Source organism: Macrobrachium rosenbergii, chromosome 13 (assembly GCF_040412425.1).
Source record: "Macrobrachium rosenbergii isolate ZJJX-2024 chromosome 13, ASM4041242v1, whole genome shotgun sequence".
Taxonomy (NCBI): Eukaryota; Metazoa; Arthropoda; class Malacostraca; order Decapoda; family Palaemonidae; genus Macrobrachium; species Macrobrachium rosenbergii.
In genome coordinates, this window is record NC_089753.1 from 33,686,242 (window position 1) to 33,703,912 (window position 17,671).

At 38.7% G+C, this 17,671-nt stretch overlaps 1 protein-coding gene and 1 long non-coding RNA gene across 27 annotated transcripts in view; one reads left to right on the forward strand and one right to left on the reverse strand.

The window, feature by feature from the left end:
- The window catches only part of LOC136845133 (neuronal acetylcholine receptor subunit alpha-7-like), a 514,118-nt gene extending 502,526 nt beyond the window's left edge, over nt 1-11,592 (forward strand). For all 26 annotated transcript variants that reach the window (XM_067115030.1, XM_067115042.1, XM_067115028.1 and 23 more), the window contains one exon: nt 1,488-11,592. In XM_067115030.1, coding sequence (XP_066971131.1) covers nt 1,488-1,613 — 126 coding nt within the window. In that variant the 3' untranslated portion in view covers nt 1,614-11,592. The remainder of the gene's footprint in view (nt 1-1,487) is intronic.
- The window catches only part of LOC136845137 (uncharacterized), a 582,337-nt gene that overhangs the window by 387,189 nt on the left and 177,477 nt on the right, over nt 1-17,671 (reverse strand). The gene's annotated exons all lie outside the window — the stretch shown is intronic.

Below are 17,671 nucleotides of genomic sequence, written 5' to 3' on the forward strand. Positions count from 1 at the left end.
TCGTAATAAGCAGAGCATTAATAAAATAACAAAAATAACATCTCAACACAAGTTTATATATATATATATATATATATATATATATATATATATATATATATATATATATATATATATATATATAATATATATTTTTTTGAGGGCTTTTTTGGAATGAGGTTGCAGGCACCATTCCCATATCCATTGTAGGTGTGACTGATTGCTTAACCACCATACACTTAAATATATATATATATATATATATATATATATATATATATATATATATATATATATATATATATATATATATATATATATATATATATATTTAAGTGTATGGTGGATAATCAATCAGTCACACCCATTTTGTGGATATGGGAATGGGGCCTGCAACCTCATTCCAAAAGCCTTCAAAAAAAAATATACGTAACCATATATATATGTATGTGTATATGTGTGTGTATGTATGTATGTATGTATGTATAACGTGTCACCAAACATTAACTAATTAAACTGAATCAAATATCAGTGGAATCTTGGAAATTTCATAGAAGATATTTAGCGAGCATGAAAAGCCGACTCAGTCACAAAATGTCAAATAAAATTAAATACACGAAAAACCGACTCAGCCACAAAACGGTAGAATAAAACTGAATACTACAATTGGTTACATCGGCCCTTCAACTTTCGGCCACTCGAATTTTCCACTTCCGGGCCTTCGGAAATACACGTTGCAAAAATTTTTTTTACCGAATTATACATTGTTTATTTCACGGTTCTTTAATGTCGTCTTTGAAGAGCTTTCCGCCCGGAGAAGATAACTCGTGTAATTCCATGGTTCACTTATGACATTATTCTTCACAAACAAAGTTACAGCACAGAAGTTAAGAGTGAAACAACTGAGATACTAAGGACTTCCGTCTTGTTACCAAGACATGGTCACAGCATGTCTTGGTAATAAGACGAAAGTACTTAGCATCTCAATGCTTCACTCTTTCCTTCGTGGCTGTAACTTTTTTCGTATAATCATCGTTTTTATCTTTTCGTGATTTAGAACCAAACATTATTCTTTGCATATTTATCTACTTTAAAAATTTTTCATGAATGTGTACACAAGTTCACTACTTTGCATCATTTCTGGTTTTTTGTTGAAATTTATATCTACGCTGATAAATCGACATTTTTTTTATTGTTCCGGGCGTATCATCACGTATACATACATTTTTTTCAGGAATAAATTTGTTTCGTAATTCTTCGAAATTTCTAGTGTAAGCTTTTTAATACTTACATGATGCGCCCATGTTCTTCCGTTACATGTACCGTATTTCTATACGTGATATTTGTTTTCTAATTGTTTCTAGGTATTTAGTTTGTTTATCATAATTTCGCCACTCTATTTTTGCACAAAAATCCCTCCAATAACTTAACCATCCCAAACCCCAACCCCCAAGCATTGCACTTGACGAGAATAGCATTACATATCCACGCCCTGTGTCTCTTTGCAGATCGCCAACGACTGGAAATTCGCGGCCATGGTGGTCGATCGACTGTGCTTGATCGTGTTCACTCTGTTCACCATCACCGCCACCATCGCAGTGCTCCTATCTGCCCCGCATATCATAGTCCCATAACCAGAAGGCCAGATGACCCCTACGCTGGAGCCATCTACAGCACATGACCTTATGAGGGCATTTCCTCGCGCAGTTCCCGGAAGTGGCACCAGTGTAAAATATTTGTGGCTCTCAGGCTGCAGGTGTTTCCGTCATCTGGCTTTCGGATGTTCCGCCCCTTCCGCTCTGAAGAAAAACAAATATCACGCCCGACTGACGCCTCTTCTTCTCTTCTTCATCTACGGGAAAAGGGGCGAAAGGGGCTGGCAACCCCCCCAAAATATAGAATAATAATAATAAATAATAATAATTCTAATAATAATGGTAACAATAATTAATAATAATAAATAATACTTGTTCTGGTCACGATGCTTCCATAAGTGCCAAAGGCCCGGCTATACTCCCGAGCCCCCCCCCCCCATCTTCTCCCCCGCCCCCGGCCTAACGAGCGACAGTGTGACATCATCGTTTTCATCACCGTTTTTCATCATCCCGTCATCACTTCAGTGCCATGAGGCAGCCTTTGCTCATCACGAACTCTTGTGTCACGGAGGTGGCACGACGCCCATTCCGCGCTGCCGCCTTCTGTCTCCAATACTGCCGCCGCCTTCTCGCCGATCAACAGTGGGCCTCACTGACCCTGGGGCACGGTCATTGGGACACAGGGGTGTCAGCCAAAACACATACTACACGCGCCCACGACTCTTGGGCTTTTCCCTCTCACCGCAGCTTGGTTGAAGGACCGGGAAGTCGGCATCTCCTTGTTTATTTGTGGCGATTCTGCAACGATTCGTTCTCGAGTGGTCGTGGACCTCGGAAGGGAGGCCTCTCTCGCCTCGCGCCGTCAAAACCATTTTTCAGAGAAGAAGGGCCATGGATGATGATGATGATGATGGCCTAGGGGCAGCGGACGCACCTCCTCAAAAGACGTAACTGCTGCCGACGGCGCAAACCTGGTGTGTCGCCGCTGCCGGGAGTGCGAGTGTGAACACGGCTGCGGCAGCGAAAGGAGCTCTTTTTTTGTCGGGAAACTCGAATTGGGGGGAGGACTGTGGCTGATGACTCCCGTCGGATTCAGAACGGGCAGTCGGAGTGGCTGTCCGTGAAACCGCAGCATCGACGATGAAGACGTTCAAAAACGCTCTCGGAAGAAAAAAGAAAAAAAAAGAGATTTCTAGAGAAAAGAAAGAAAACAAAAATAGATTTCTGTATCCGGAGGAGGGCTTCTCGTAGAGGTGGTGCTTGAGCGCGCGAGAAAGCGGTCACTGTTGTCGTTCTTAGGCAAGCGAATGGCGGCGTCTCTTCGCAGGCGAGAAAAAAAAATGTCGCCTCCCACAAAATACAAACTGATAAGAAATCGTTTGAAAGAATGGACTTTTAGTAGGCGCCTCTGAGTTCTGATTTTATATACCGTATAGACACTATTACTATGACTTCAAATACGTGAGTTGTGCGCCATAATGTTGCTCCGGCTGATTACGCCACGTACAGGGGGGCTAATTCCCTTTGCTCATTGAGTCAGTGTATTGTAAGCATCATTGAATAATTCGTATGATACACACATATGGGTATACACGCTGTGTGTGTACGTTTGTATGCGTATATGTGTGTATACGTGTGAGTGTACGTATACGTATGTATTCGTGTGTGTATGCCGCTATGTGCATCGAGGTACGTGCATACGTGTACACACGCGGCAACGTACGACCCTCCTTTCTCTTGAACTATGTAAGTCTCGATTAAGAGTCTCCCATGCAATAATCTCGAAGTTGTTGTGGATGGTATGGGTGTGGGGGAGGGAGAGATCTGGGAGTGGGTACGAACGGTGTGGGGGGTATATGGGGTGATCATGTCAACGAACTACAAATATTCCTTGTGTGGGAAGGTCTCTCTCTCACACACCTCTCAACTGTCTCTCACTCTCTCTGTAATTCTCTCTCTCTCTCTCTCTCTCTCTCTCTCTCTCTTCTCTCTCTCTCTCTCTCTCTCTCTCTATCAATATCCACCCGCCTCTCCGTCTTCTCCACCCACACACGCACGCAACTTCGCAAACCCCCCCCCCTTTAAATCCCCGCGCGCTCCCCAACATTCAAGTATATAGATATACATAAAATATATCAGTGTGTACATAGGTTTTTTTATTTATGATTCATGAAGGACATGAGTATAGGAATCTATTAAGTAGCTCATTTCTGTTGCCAAAGTAATCGAAAATCTTCATCAAAGATGCATTAAGTATAATTATATTATCGATATATTATTGTAGCTTACAAATCTCCTTCGTCGGCCCGAAGCGAACCCCCGTTGAAGACACAACGCGAGAGAAATGGAACATCGGGTGTATAATCCGGATACGTACTTGTAGTGTACGTGTCATGCAAAAAAAAAAATGGTGGAAGGGAACGAAGAAATCGCCTCTCCCGTACTCTATGTCACTCGAGAAATAAAAATCGAAATAAAACAAAATACAGTCCCTAACACACACACACAAAAGAAATTCAAATAATATAGTTTATCCATTCATTCATAATTCACTACACTGCATTTAAGTAAGAATCATTCTGATGCAAAGAATGTATGTGAGCTCAATATATATATATATATATATATATATATATATATATATATATATATATATATATATATATATATATATATATATATATATATATATATATACATGGGTAACAGACATCGATATCAGAATTGATTCTAAACCTCTTCAGAAAAACCCAGCTCCTCACAAATACATGAATGACGAGAATACTCGATATCAAAATCAAACAAATATATTGTTGCATAGCAAGATATAAATACAGAGAGAGACTTGCTGATAGATATATAAATATTTATTAATATATATTAAAATAACATGCATCTATTTCAACCTTTTCACGCCGTACCGTAGTCGCTGCTCATTTCTAGAAAACATTCTCTCTCTCTCTCTCTCTCTCTCTCTCTCTCTCTCTCTCTCTCTCTCTCTCTCTCTCTCTCTAGTAGTGCTGAGGAGATGGGGCGATTCAAGACAGCTCATAATTCCTACGGGACAAAGAGAGAAAACCACCCACAAGGCGCCGGGCACCGAAAGTCTCCTGTGACACTGTAGAGGCTACATCCAGCGGGGAGAAAACGCTTCGTCCTTTTTTGAGCCTCAGTTATTTCCAGCGGCGTTCTTTTCAGTCATTTTTCCGCCCGGCCTCCGCTGAATTATCCAGCACGCGTGTATGACGAGTCCCTACCGATACGGTAATCCATTCCATTCCCTTTGCAAGATAGTATGCAGTCCTGAATATAAAAAAAAAAAAGGGTCTTTCTCAAATCAAATCATCCACAACACAAGCTCCGAACTCCCACAGACAGGAATGAATTCCAGACTTCTCTCACCACCGTCACATCTCAAGTTTGAGATTCCAGAACAAACATTCCCAACTTCTTCTCGAGATAAGTGGCTTCCATATGATTCTCTCTCGCTCTCCCTTTCTTCTCTCTCTCTCTCTCTTTCTCTCTCTCGGTCTCTCTCTCTCTCTCCGTAATCTGTTTCACGTGGCTTCTCTCTGCCACTCGACAGTGTCGCACTTGAACTGGAGGTTGGAGATTACATGGGGCGTCAAGGAGGACACGGGGATTAATAAAAGAAAAAAAAATGCATCTCAAAGTTAGACCCTCATTCCGTTTGCTTTGTAAACAGTAGCCTGATATTCCATAACAAAAAAATAATAATAATAATAAATAATAATATGACTTTTGATTACATGTATAGCCAAATGTATACATATTTATACCATTTTAGATGAGAGAGAGAATCAAGTACTCCACAAAACGTATTAGAACCTCAGTTCGATCCCCGCATCTCCCGTATTTTCTGTCTGGCGTAATTGAACGAGAATTATTATCTCTCTTGGCGCTTTTATCATTTGTCGCTGTACATACGGGTAACTCGCTTTCATTTTCCTATATACTTATTAAGGGTCCCTTTGAAGAATGACGATGACGATCTTGTTGCTAGCTTAGTGATCAAGCCAAGTTGTTGTTAGGTATATCTGGACATTTTTTTGTTTTGTTTTTACCTATCACATATACATATATATATATAAATATAAATATATTAATATAAATGAACTAGCTTTCATAAAAGAGAATAAACGTATTTAGGGGAGGTTGGTTGCTTTTGCCAAGTTTAAAAAAAATATATATATATACATATATAAGGGGAGGCATACACTTTCGATAGCTGGACGGTATCATGTCTTTCTGTACTGCCAGGTAAGAAAAAAAAAATCAATTTATTGAATAGGAATTTCTTATCCTTCATCGATTGTCACTCGGCCTCGTCTGGAAATGGGATGAATCTCTTTCTCCTCCTCCTCCTCCTCCTCCAATTCCTATTCCTGTTCCTTCTCCTCCACCACCTCCTCCTCCTCCTCCTTTTGAATGAGGGAAGCAGAGTCCCCCTCATACCGTGAGGGGGGCGAATGAATGAGTCTCAGAGAGACACTGCTGTTGTTGTTGAGTGCATCTACGGTTAATCCCACCAGGTGGAAAAAAAATCGGGACTGGTAATGTCGACGACACTGGCGCCGTAACTCGATTGAAATTGTTTGCAGTTTATCATTATGCATATGTTCATTATTGTTATTATTATTATTGATATTATCAGATTGATTATAATCTCTACGATTGTTATCTATACATATAGATCACCAACATCTTTATTATGATTGTTTAAGGATAAATATCACTTACATTTTAACATTGCTGGAAAAAGTGAGATCCATGATTTGTTATGAGTTGCCAGAGGCAAGAAAACTGGTTGTTGATCTTCTTGTTCTTATTGATATTCGGAAATGCAGCTCTCAATGCCTTTGTGCTTACGCCTTTCCTCCTCCTCATCGTTTCAATCACTTCTGGGTAGACTTGAGGGATTCCCCCCCGCGCCCCCCGCCCCCCTCAAATGTGTTTATGATTCATAATCCAAAAAAAATGTTGTTAATCTTTAATCTACTGAGAGTATTCAAATCGCTTCGACGAGTGACAGTTACGTTTGCCCATTCGCAGTGTTCATCTCAAAAATGATGTAAAAAATTGTTGACGTTGTGTGAGAAAAGTTGAATATTCAGCACAAACAATAACAGAAAATGGTGGGGGAAAATAAATATCAAAAGCAGCTGCAATCCCCTGTGCAAAGGACGAAGAAAATTCTGAAGCCGGTGAGAAAATGTCGAACAACATGTAATAAGGGAGAAGAAGAAGAAAAAAAAACTGGATAATGACCTATATTAACAGATAATAACAGAACTTGAAGAGATATTTTTTATCGAAGCTGACACGAGACAGTTTTTTCTTGGGGGGGCGAAAATTTTCTAATTACCAGTGTTTTTTTTTTTTTTTTTTTTGGTTGACTTACACAGTTAAAAAGGAAAGGTGAAAACGAGTGAGTGCTACCCAGTATTTGCGGCGTGGTTGCCTTATATACGTCTGTGTGTTGTTGTCGTGGCATCCTGGTCAGTGAAAGATGGAGCACAGGAAATCAGCGAGACGTCAAGAGAGGGGGGAAATGACGATGATGATGATGATAATGAAGATATATAAATATACCTTGTTTTGTTTTTGTGAATTTTATAAGAAAAAAAAAAGTGAATGTTAGTACTACTAAGAATCCCGAAACTGCCCGGCCAAAACCAAGAGACAGGTGCTGGGATTGGCAGCAGTTATTCATTGTATCTCGTAGGAATAATATTAATAATAATAATACTACACTTTTTACCGTTTTACATAGAGAAGAACACTAGTGTTTATAAGTGGAGAAAATAAAAAAGACAAAAAGACTGTGTCATTCTAGAGCGGTGTTTGTAAAAAATAAAATAAATAAAAAAGAAGTCTATTGTAAACGGGTGTTAGTAATCTTTTTATGCCATGCGATTGGCGCATTTAAAAAAAATGAATATATGTAAAAAGTTAAAAAAAAAAAAAAAAAAAACGTCACCGCAGCTGTGATAGTGATTCTGATGGTTCGAGAGAGTGTTCTGAAGTCGAGGCACAAACTTCCTTCTTCACGGTATCTCTCTCTCTCTCCTTTGTATAGGACACGTGGATCATCCCCTACGCAGGTCAACCAGCTGGCCAAGGAGCGAATGATATCAGCTATGTCTACAAAAAAAAAAAAAAAAAAAAAAAAATTGGAAATCTGATGATATCAGCTACGCCAAAACAATGATGACTCATATAAATTGTATAAGAAGAGATTGGCTGTGTCACTGATGTTGATGTTGTTGTTATTATGAATGATGATTATTGCTGTCATTATTGCAATTCACGTGATGACGATCATTGCGACAGTTCTGGGAATCCTTATGATTATTGTGCGTTATTGTATCATGAAAGTGTAGAGAGAGAGGCAGGGGGTGTCCTGGTTAGCTGTATATGTAATACTCTTCGACCTTATAAGTTAATTATATATCGTCTTTACGACCTAACGGTAACCCACGCTTTATCCGAAACGGCCCTAGTCTATTCCCCGTTCCTCTCGGCAGGCACGCAGGCGCCTTCTTCTTCTTCTTTTTTTTTTGGGAGGGGCGCCCGTTTTAGGCGAGCGCCTTCTGCGAGAGCGATGATCCCACCGAGGAATGGTACAGGGCCATCTTGACAATCCTGTACGTAAAAGGGATATATGGGGGTATAATTGCTACTGTTAATTAGTATTAGTTAACGATTAATCTAGTTAATGAGAGCTCACCAACCTATCATATACATTGATTGAACATTGTTATTATCATATTAGTTTGGCTTCTAAAAGGGTGCTTTCTATCGTGTAGAATTTTCTAGTTATCGCATATCTTGGGCAGTGGCAGGAAACACTTCAATTAAATATGGTGGTTAAAGATTCATTTTTTTTTTTTCTTTTTGTGGCCTCTCACTCTTCCACTTCCTCTTGTTTCACCTCCCCTTCTTCAATCGGTTCTCTACGTATCGTTCTATCTGTCTCTCTCTCTCTCTCTCTCTCTCTCTGTCTATCTATTATCTGATCTTTCCGTCTTGCGTCTATCCTCTTGCCCTGCCTCTGTTGTTCTAGAGAGAGGAAGACCTTTATTGCGTCACTCAAACCATGTGCAGACGTTGCTGTTTTCTCCTGTGTAACACAAGAACAAGTTTTCTGTTATTGTCAGCCATTTTTCTTCTCACAGTACTGGATGAGGCAAGTGATGATAATATATCGACTTGCCTTATCAATCTATCTACCTATCTGTCTGTCTGTCTGTCTATCTCTTCATTCAATTGCAGGCCTATTGCTTCCCAAACCATACTTGTGCGAAACACTACTGAAATACAAATAAGAGGCTTCTAGGAACAACGTCATTTTTACTTAAATCATCATCTGGTTTGGCTTCAAGCTTTCTTTGCTTATCTCTTGTTGAATAGTATCGGCTTTCTTTCACTCATTTCGAGAATGTTTGAATATATATATATATATATATATATATATATATATATATATATATATATATATATATATATATATATATATATATATCCTTTTAATTCCTCTCTCTGTACCTGCCTGTCTCTTCCACACTGTTCCTTTGGGTTAGGTCCAAATCCCCTCAGCTCATCCGCCCCTTCGTTCTGAGTCCCCGGACTTCCTGGTTGTCACTTAGCACACGAAATAAAGGGGGAAAAAATGGTTAATTGAATTCAACACAATCGGTTAGAAAAGTTTGCGAAATTCGAGCGATGGTTTTCACTCCATGCGTTTTCTTCCTCTCGTCTATATTTTGAGGTTTTCCTCCGCGGCAACGTCATTCGGTCAAACGTGGAATTGGTGAAGAACAGTCTATACATTGATCGCAGCTCGCTCTTTCCTCTTCGCGTTGATTTTCTTCCAAGTCACAGACATGCAAGCATTCTTCTCATCCCATCTGTTGAAGCCAGGGGACGGCGTTCCCCACACACGCACGCACCGCCATGCAAATTGCGTTCGTATTGTTCTCCGCATCGTACTGAGAGAGAGAGATTTTTGTGTCTGGTGGACAGACGGTTCTTACTCTGGTGTCGATAGTGGCCTTGCACTGTGGTTCTTCTGCGCACGACCAAAAGTATTCCTGCCCTGCTTTGACCCATCGCGAGAAGTGATTTCCTCTTCTGCAGGTCATCGAGTTCCTAATCTGAAGCGATCGATCACGGCTCTCGAACACCCGAGGGCCAGGGGCGGGTTTGGCGTGCGCCGCTCGTCGAATACCTTGGTACGAGTTTGACAGAGTACTTTTCTAAGACACCAAGAGGATTCTGGTCGTGCACGCATTGACTTTCTACAGTCACACCTTCGTGGTTCGATTACGACGGAGCGTCTGGGTACGAATCAGTTATGAAACAATCAAGGGACAATTTAGCAGGGTGCGTAAGCAAGAGAACACCTGTTTAGCTACCCATTCACCATCTCAGTAGGACTCGAGAGGGTGCTTGTTCGATGACCGTGCTGGGGCGCGCGTCTCCTGGATTTGTTTGTTATCTCAGATCATGAAGAAAAACTGTACTGAATACACCTGCTCTTATTCATAATGGGGAAGCCTCTGAGATGTGCACTTCTTGTTCAAAATGAATAGGCAAGGAATAGAATAGCAGTTGTCCCAGGAATCTTTCATTTCTTGTCCATTATAAATCTTTTTCATCAACTCTGCCCTTCTGGGTCTGTTCGCAAATATGTGACGCGAAAATTTTCATTCGGTGCTCGGTCATTATGAATGAGCTGCGTGTATTTTTCTTGTTATTATTGAGTGTGAATAACGCCAGTCAACATGAGGATAAATCCATCATTAGCCCAAAATCAGACGGAAGAAATTGCATTGTTTTTTGCAATATACCTCACAAAAAGTAATATTAAAAAGTCTCATTCATCCTATAAAAAAAATCTTGTTTTTTATGTACTTCATGGTGTAACATATTGTCTCAGATCTGTTATCAACCCTTTATACACCCACAACAAAATTTCTGAAAAACTAATATATACAAAGTGATTCTCCTGAAATATTGCTTTAAAGAACAATATGTAAATATATAAATACATACAATTTTTTAGTCCTATTTCAAATAACCAAAGATCTTGCTGTGAGGTGAGTTCCATACTAGCGAGAAATGACTTTTAAAAGTAGTAAAATATATATCTATATATATATAAAATAATAATTTCCGCCCAAATGCTCAAAGACGGAAAGGGACTTCTGATATTCTGAGGACCTTGAGGCAGCCGCGTTCTCTACCGACAGAGAGAGAAAATAAAGTAAAAACGAAAAAAAAAAAACTCGTGCAAGTTATCTGTTTAACTAAAACCTCTGAACCCCAAAAAAGACCTACGTAACCCCACCCCGCCCCCTTCTCTTCCCCCTCTCTTCTCCTTGAAAGAATTTCGAGGTGGTCCCAAACTATCGGTAGGAAACGCCTCCTCGGGAAGGTCTCAGCGAGCCCTCTTCGTCAAATATAAAAGGGCGGTGCCGAAGATAAACAAAAAATACATTACTTGGTATTTCTTGGCGGTTCACGCATCGTGACGGGACGGTGGAAGAGAAACGGAAAGTCGAAGGATTTGTCAGTGAGAGACAATGAGTTTGTGATCATTTCAACATTGTATAAATAGAACCTCATCAGTCGTAGCTTGAGATTAGTTAAAATGGAGGGTGAGAATATAATGATGATGATGATGATGATGACGGTAGTGGTGGACATGACTATGATGATGATGATGATGATGATGATGTTAGTCTATGTGTTGTTGACTTGACGGATTGTGATAATTGCCTGGTCCTCACTCTCACAGCCAAGGTCTCTTGGGGCCTCCGATAGACGCCAAGTGTGTATCTTTCTGCTTTCGAGATTATTATTATTATAATTATCATTCAACATGCTATCAGCGTTGTCACGGTTTTGTTCAACACGTTCAGAGAAGTTTTTTCATTGTTTGATTTTCATCTGTATTTTAGATTTTCAATAAAGATTGCCGACTTATGATTAATAGTTTTTTCATTCTCTCCTTGCAGCTTTCATTTGCTGAGGTACAAACTGCTAGAGGTTGCATACCTATGTATGAAATGACTATGAAACATTTCCTGTCTTTCAGCTTGAAAAGAGTCAAATCTATGAATGTAAAGTATTTAAAAAAAAAAAAGTTTGAAATGGCATTTTAACTGGATAGTAAATCCAAATCCTGTATTTATGGTTGCTAGAAATGGCGTCACAACAATAAATCAACGACAGGATAAAACATAACAGGAATAACTTAAATCTATGGGGGATGTCAGGCCGTTTAAATTTATTTTCAGTGCATTCCGCATTATGGATTAGAAATGCTCACGGTATCTAAAAAAAAAATAATAAATTTTAAAAATCTTTTTAAATACTTGTTTCCAAAATGACATGAGCTCCTTCCCCACACCAAAAACAATACTGAAGTTAACAACTGAAGTTAACAATGTGACTTTGCCAGAAATTTCACAGATATTTCTTCCATTCTGCAAACTTATCAAGGAATGCCATTTTTTTTTTTATAAAACTGGAAGTCTAGTTAATCCCGATGCACTAGACTAGAATTATTCACGACAACGTATTTGTGTTGAGAAAAAATACGTAAGTAATTATATATATATATATATATATATATATATTATATATATAATATATATATTCACATACATATACATATATTCAAGAATAAGAGGTAGAGAAAAACATATCAATGGTTGCTGCCAAATTCATACCTCACTTCAAAACTGCTGAATCATGGATGTGCCTTGGAGGCACAAACATAAACCCTCACAACACGAGATGCTTCATACACCTACACAGACGACTCACACTACACCTACACAGATGACTCACCAGAAGCGCAAAGAAACCTTACACATGCAATGCGCCACTCACCTTCTTGCACGTAGCCTCCTGCCTCTTAGGATTTTAAGGGTCTTCCTTTCCAATGCCTCCTCTTTCATGCTGCTATCTGTCCGGCTCTTTCTCGGTCTTCCTCTCCTCCTTCCTCCTAACACTTCCGAAATAGACCCGTTTCACCAAGCTATACAGTAGTTACTCCCTCATTCCAAGTGACCGAAACGTCTCAAAATATTGACCTAACCTTGCATCTATAATAACAGTTTTTTTCACTTTTACATTTATATACAGCAATCACACGCTTTACCCCTTCAATTCTTGAGCTATATACTATATATACTACGATCACAGCTCAATACAACATTTGTTTTTATTTACATTCATGATCCATTAATTCTCCGCTTCATCGGAGAGCTAGCTTAACAATTCTCCAATCTTTTACAAGGCCCGAACGCCTTCCTTCGTGACGTCTATTCTTTGACTGAACTTTTCTCTCACAGTACCATTATCCATTATATTCACCCCCTAAAAGTACCTATAAAAACCAAATGCTTCCATTCCTCCATATTCATTGTTATAACTTACTGGTTCATATCTACGTCTCATAAAGTCTTCCAATGCTCTTCACTATCCCCAATGAATACTTCAATTGCAAACATGAATGTCAACATTCCGTTTAAGACTCCTTCTCGCATCACATCTAATTTTTTATATATATGACTTTTGTGTCGCTTTCTTCAGTAAAACATATAACAGCCGTGAAGAAATAACACACCTTTGCCTCAGATACACTTTTACACTTACTTTCTCAATCAAACTCCTCCTTTGCACCTTCCCTACCACATCCTTAGCATACAGTGTCGTACCCCTGTAGTTTTTACAACAGCCTCTATCGTTTTTATGGAACAATTTATCTTCTCTTCATTTCTCTGGAACATCTCCTCCATCAAGACATTCCGTACCCATCAGAGTAAGAAGCATAATTATTCTTGGTAAAAGGCAAAATATGGTGAGGTATAGAATCTGTTAGACTGCAAATACAGGGTAGATGAAAGTACAACTTAATGCCCACTATCGCTGAGAAAAGAAATGGATGCAGGTACATCCGTGGCTGAAGGTATACTTAACCATAATTTTGTTGAAGTAAAAGTTGTTATAACTAAAAGATTTAGTAGGAGAGAAGGATTGACAATGTCGCAGTAAATATAATATAATAAACTGAACCTGATAAAATGGAAGTGAGATGAAACATAAGGGAAAAATTTATGAAAACTGGACAAGGGTTAAAGACATGAGATATGGAAGGAGATGACAAGGAATACATAAAAATAAAATTCAGGGTGTGGTGATAAGTCAGCAGGGAGTCTCTGAGGTTAGCAGGGGATGAGAAAAGGGATGTTTATCAAAACAAAACAAAACAAAAAAAAGCTCTGAGGTGAAGCTGCATGACAGATAACGGTTAGGTTGGTCCAGAAGAATGCGAATGAAAGAAAAGAAGAGGGCAAGATATGAAAATACATTGGTGAAGAAGAGCATGAACACTCGGGAAGATAAGTTGTTCTAAAGGTAAGTAAAAAGAAAAAAAAGATATGAGCAAATGATTTTGTGAACAAATTATGCAAAGTGAGATTCTGTAGACAATGAATACAGTAAGGGGTCAGTGGAGCGGCAATTTTGAAGATTTACTGAAAGTGGATGATAAACGAAAGACAGGGTTGAATGATATACGAGTGAATGGTAGGTTTGAGAATGCCTGTGAAGGTGAACAGTGAAGAAGTAAGGAAGGAAATAAAGAGGTTGAAGAATGGATACACAGCAGGAGTTCATGGGATAACAAGTAAGATGCTGCAGTAAGGTAATTACAGTGTGATTCAGAGGATGACAGGGGTGTGTAAGGTGTGTCTGGGTAAGGGAACAATTCCAAAGGATCGAGTGAGAGGAATAATTTTTCATTTTTATATAGGTGATAGAGATGAAGGGAAACTAAAAGGAGTAGTAAAAGAATTTATCATAAGTGCTCACAAAAAGAAAAACGCGAGAGTATATGGGAACCAAGTAGATGGACCAATGAATGTTGCTATCAAAGAGTGAAAGCAGCTGACTTTTATAGCATCTGGAAGTGATTTTAAGGCTGATGGCAAGATAAGAAAAGAGGAGAATCACAAAATGGTTGAAGCAAGAGAACTAACAGCGCATGTGCAAAACATTAACAAAAGACTGAGCGTATGTGGAAACCAAAATTTGAACGTATGAAGGGATTAATGGAAATGAAGTGCGAATGGCATTAGTAAATGAAAGAAAAACGTAGAAAATGTTGAGATGGAGTTTAATATTATGTGAAATTTGAAGAATGTGGAGATACATAGTAGTGGGAGGATAGTTGTGTGTTTCGGGATGGTTGGCCACGTAGAAAGAATGGAAGACATCAGGTAGGTGAAAAACAGCGCAGATTTCACAGCTGTTATGAGGAAGACCTAGAAAGCGCCTAAATACTCCCCCCTAGGGTAGAAATAATCGGTAAAGTGTGTGTAGAATGTCTTCGGCGAACTTCTTTTTAACCTACTGCATATGTAGGTGCAGGAAACGGCTACTGATATGGATTTTTTCAAACTTTGTGGATACATTCGCGATTCAGCAGTTAAGGCAAAACTGTGTTCGTTTCTTCTCTGGATTCACCCACAGTTAAGCAACCCTACTTGACTTTGAAAAAAAAAATACATAAAAATATTATTGAATATACCTAATTACTGAAGAGAATTTCACAACATACTAATCGAAATTTACAAAAACAAAGACTGAATAAAAAACGAATGTATTTTCATGGAGAGGAAAATTATAAAGGTTTTCCTGAGTGCATACGAAATGAAATAAAAATAGGGTTTTCCTAAGTGTATAAGAAATGAAATAAATATAGAGTATAAGCATTAAAAATGAGATAAATACAAAAATACAAAAAGAGTGATGTCAGAGCAGTCAGAAGCTACTGGTGTTCAGCAACCGATTTCAGAAAAAAATAAACTGATCAAAAATAATCATAGCGAAAATATACTGAAACCAATAGGGTTAATCTTAGAAGTCCCCTAATCCAGAATCGAAACCATTTACGTTAATGATAACCTTATATCTCACCAATTAGCATCAAGTACCACCTTAGAGAGAGGGAGAGTTAACACAATAGCGTTATTACTGAAAGGGATAGATTAATAAAACATGTAAAGAATGAGCCGAAGTTTCTTCGGAGCCATCGAGTTTTCTGTACAGCCGGTACAGCGTACAATCAAGGCCACCAAAAATAGATCTATCTTTCGGTGGTCTGGGTATAATGCTGTATGAGCCGCGGCCCGTGAAACTTTAACTACGGCCCGGTGGTGGCCTGGCCTATATCGTTGCCACAAGCACGATTATGGCTAACTTTAACCTTAAATAAAATAAAAACTACTGAGGCTAGAGGACTGCAATTTGATATGTATGAGGATTGGAGGGTGGATGCTCAACATACCAATTAGCAGCCCTCTAGCCTCAGTAGGTTTTAAGATTTGAGGGCGGACATAAAAAGTGCAGACGGACAGACAAAGCCGGCACAACAGTTTTCTTTTGCAGAAAACTAACAAGAGTGCTTGCAATCAAAACAAAGGGGTACAGCAACATCCATATAATACTTTCATATGATGAATCTGAATGCAACGCTGTAGCAAAATTTTGTTGAGAGTTGCCAAGAAAATAAGACATCTATATTGAATGTATCGGTGATGACCATTGATAAAAAGAAAACAAGAATAAATTTATCAACTAAAACTTTGAAACCCCACGACATAACACGTGGAAAAATGCAGGATGAATAAATATGATGAAGGAACTTATCATATAACGTCACCAACACAATAAGGTACAAAGGAGGAAAGTGTACTGCCTGAATGAAAAAGAAAATCAATTGACTAAAGGGTACTGTATCAACAGCACTCCTCTTATGGTACGATAGGTATCGGTCTTACTTGAATAATGTAACTGTTTTGATCACTACTAAAAAGAAAAAGAAAATTGTCGTGAAGTACAAATGAACAGTGCAGAGCAGATACGGTTAACCTACCATAAGTAATGTGACGAGTGCAAAATGAACGTCACTTGCCTTTCCATATATAGTATTTAAATGGTTTAATTGTACGTACAAGACGCAAGCAAGCGCGCACACGCACACACATATATATATATATATATATATATATATATATATATATATATATATATATATATATATATATATATATATATATATATATATATATATATATATATATATATATATATATATATATATGACATATAAAATCACATTCCCCTGCAAGCATCCAAAAGCGATGCGCCGCTTACATACATATATATGCAGTGCAGAGATCTAATAAGCTACCAATTTCTAAGGTACAAAACGCAATCTGCTCTCGCAGCGTTCAAATGATCTATCTTACTGCTCCCCGCCCCCATCCCCTCGAGATCATTTCCATTGAGACGTGCGAGGAAAACCTCGTTATCTCAGGCCAATGAGCCATGGGATTCTTCACTCATGTCTTATGGACACATTCAGGCGAAAGAACCTCAAGTGAAACGAGCATGAGTGAGCGTGGTTGATTACATATGTTCGCGTGTGCACGCGCCCCTGCGCTTCCATCTCCCGCCCCTACCCCCGCCCTCCCCTCCAACAAAACTCGAACCTGACAACAGCAGGTATTCACTGAACCCTTGACAAGTCATGATAGTTAGTGCTTCCTGTTGTAGCTTGCATGGAGTGGAGTATGGGGTTTAGGCCAAATGCCAGGCACTGGGACCTGTGAGGTTATTCAACGCTGGAAAGGAAATTGAGAGTAGAAAGGTTTGAGAGGTGTAACAGGAGGAAAATCTCAAAGCAGTTGCATCATGAAATAATTGTTAGGAGAGGGTGGATAACAGTAACAAGATGGAAAGAGAGAATGTGAATGGAGGTACACTAGCGGATCCAGGAAAATTTAATGGGGCATCAATTTTCACATTATACATCTTATATATATATATATATATATATATATATATATATATATATATATATATATATATATATATATATATATATTATATAGATTTATTATTTTTTCCCATTTTCATGTCTCTCATTTATGCCATTATTATCTAAATCTTCAATATTATTATTTTGTCATTATTTTTCATGGGGGGGGGCCACG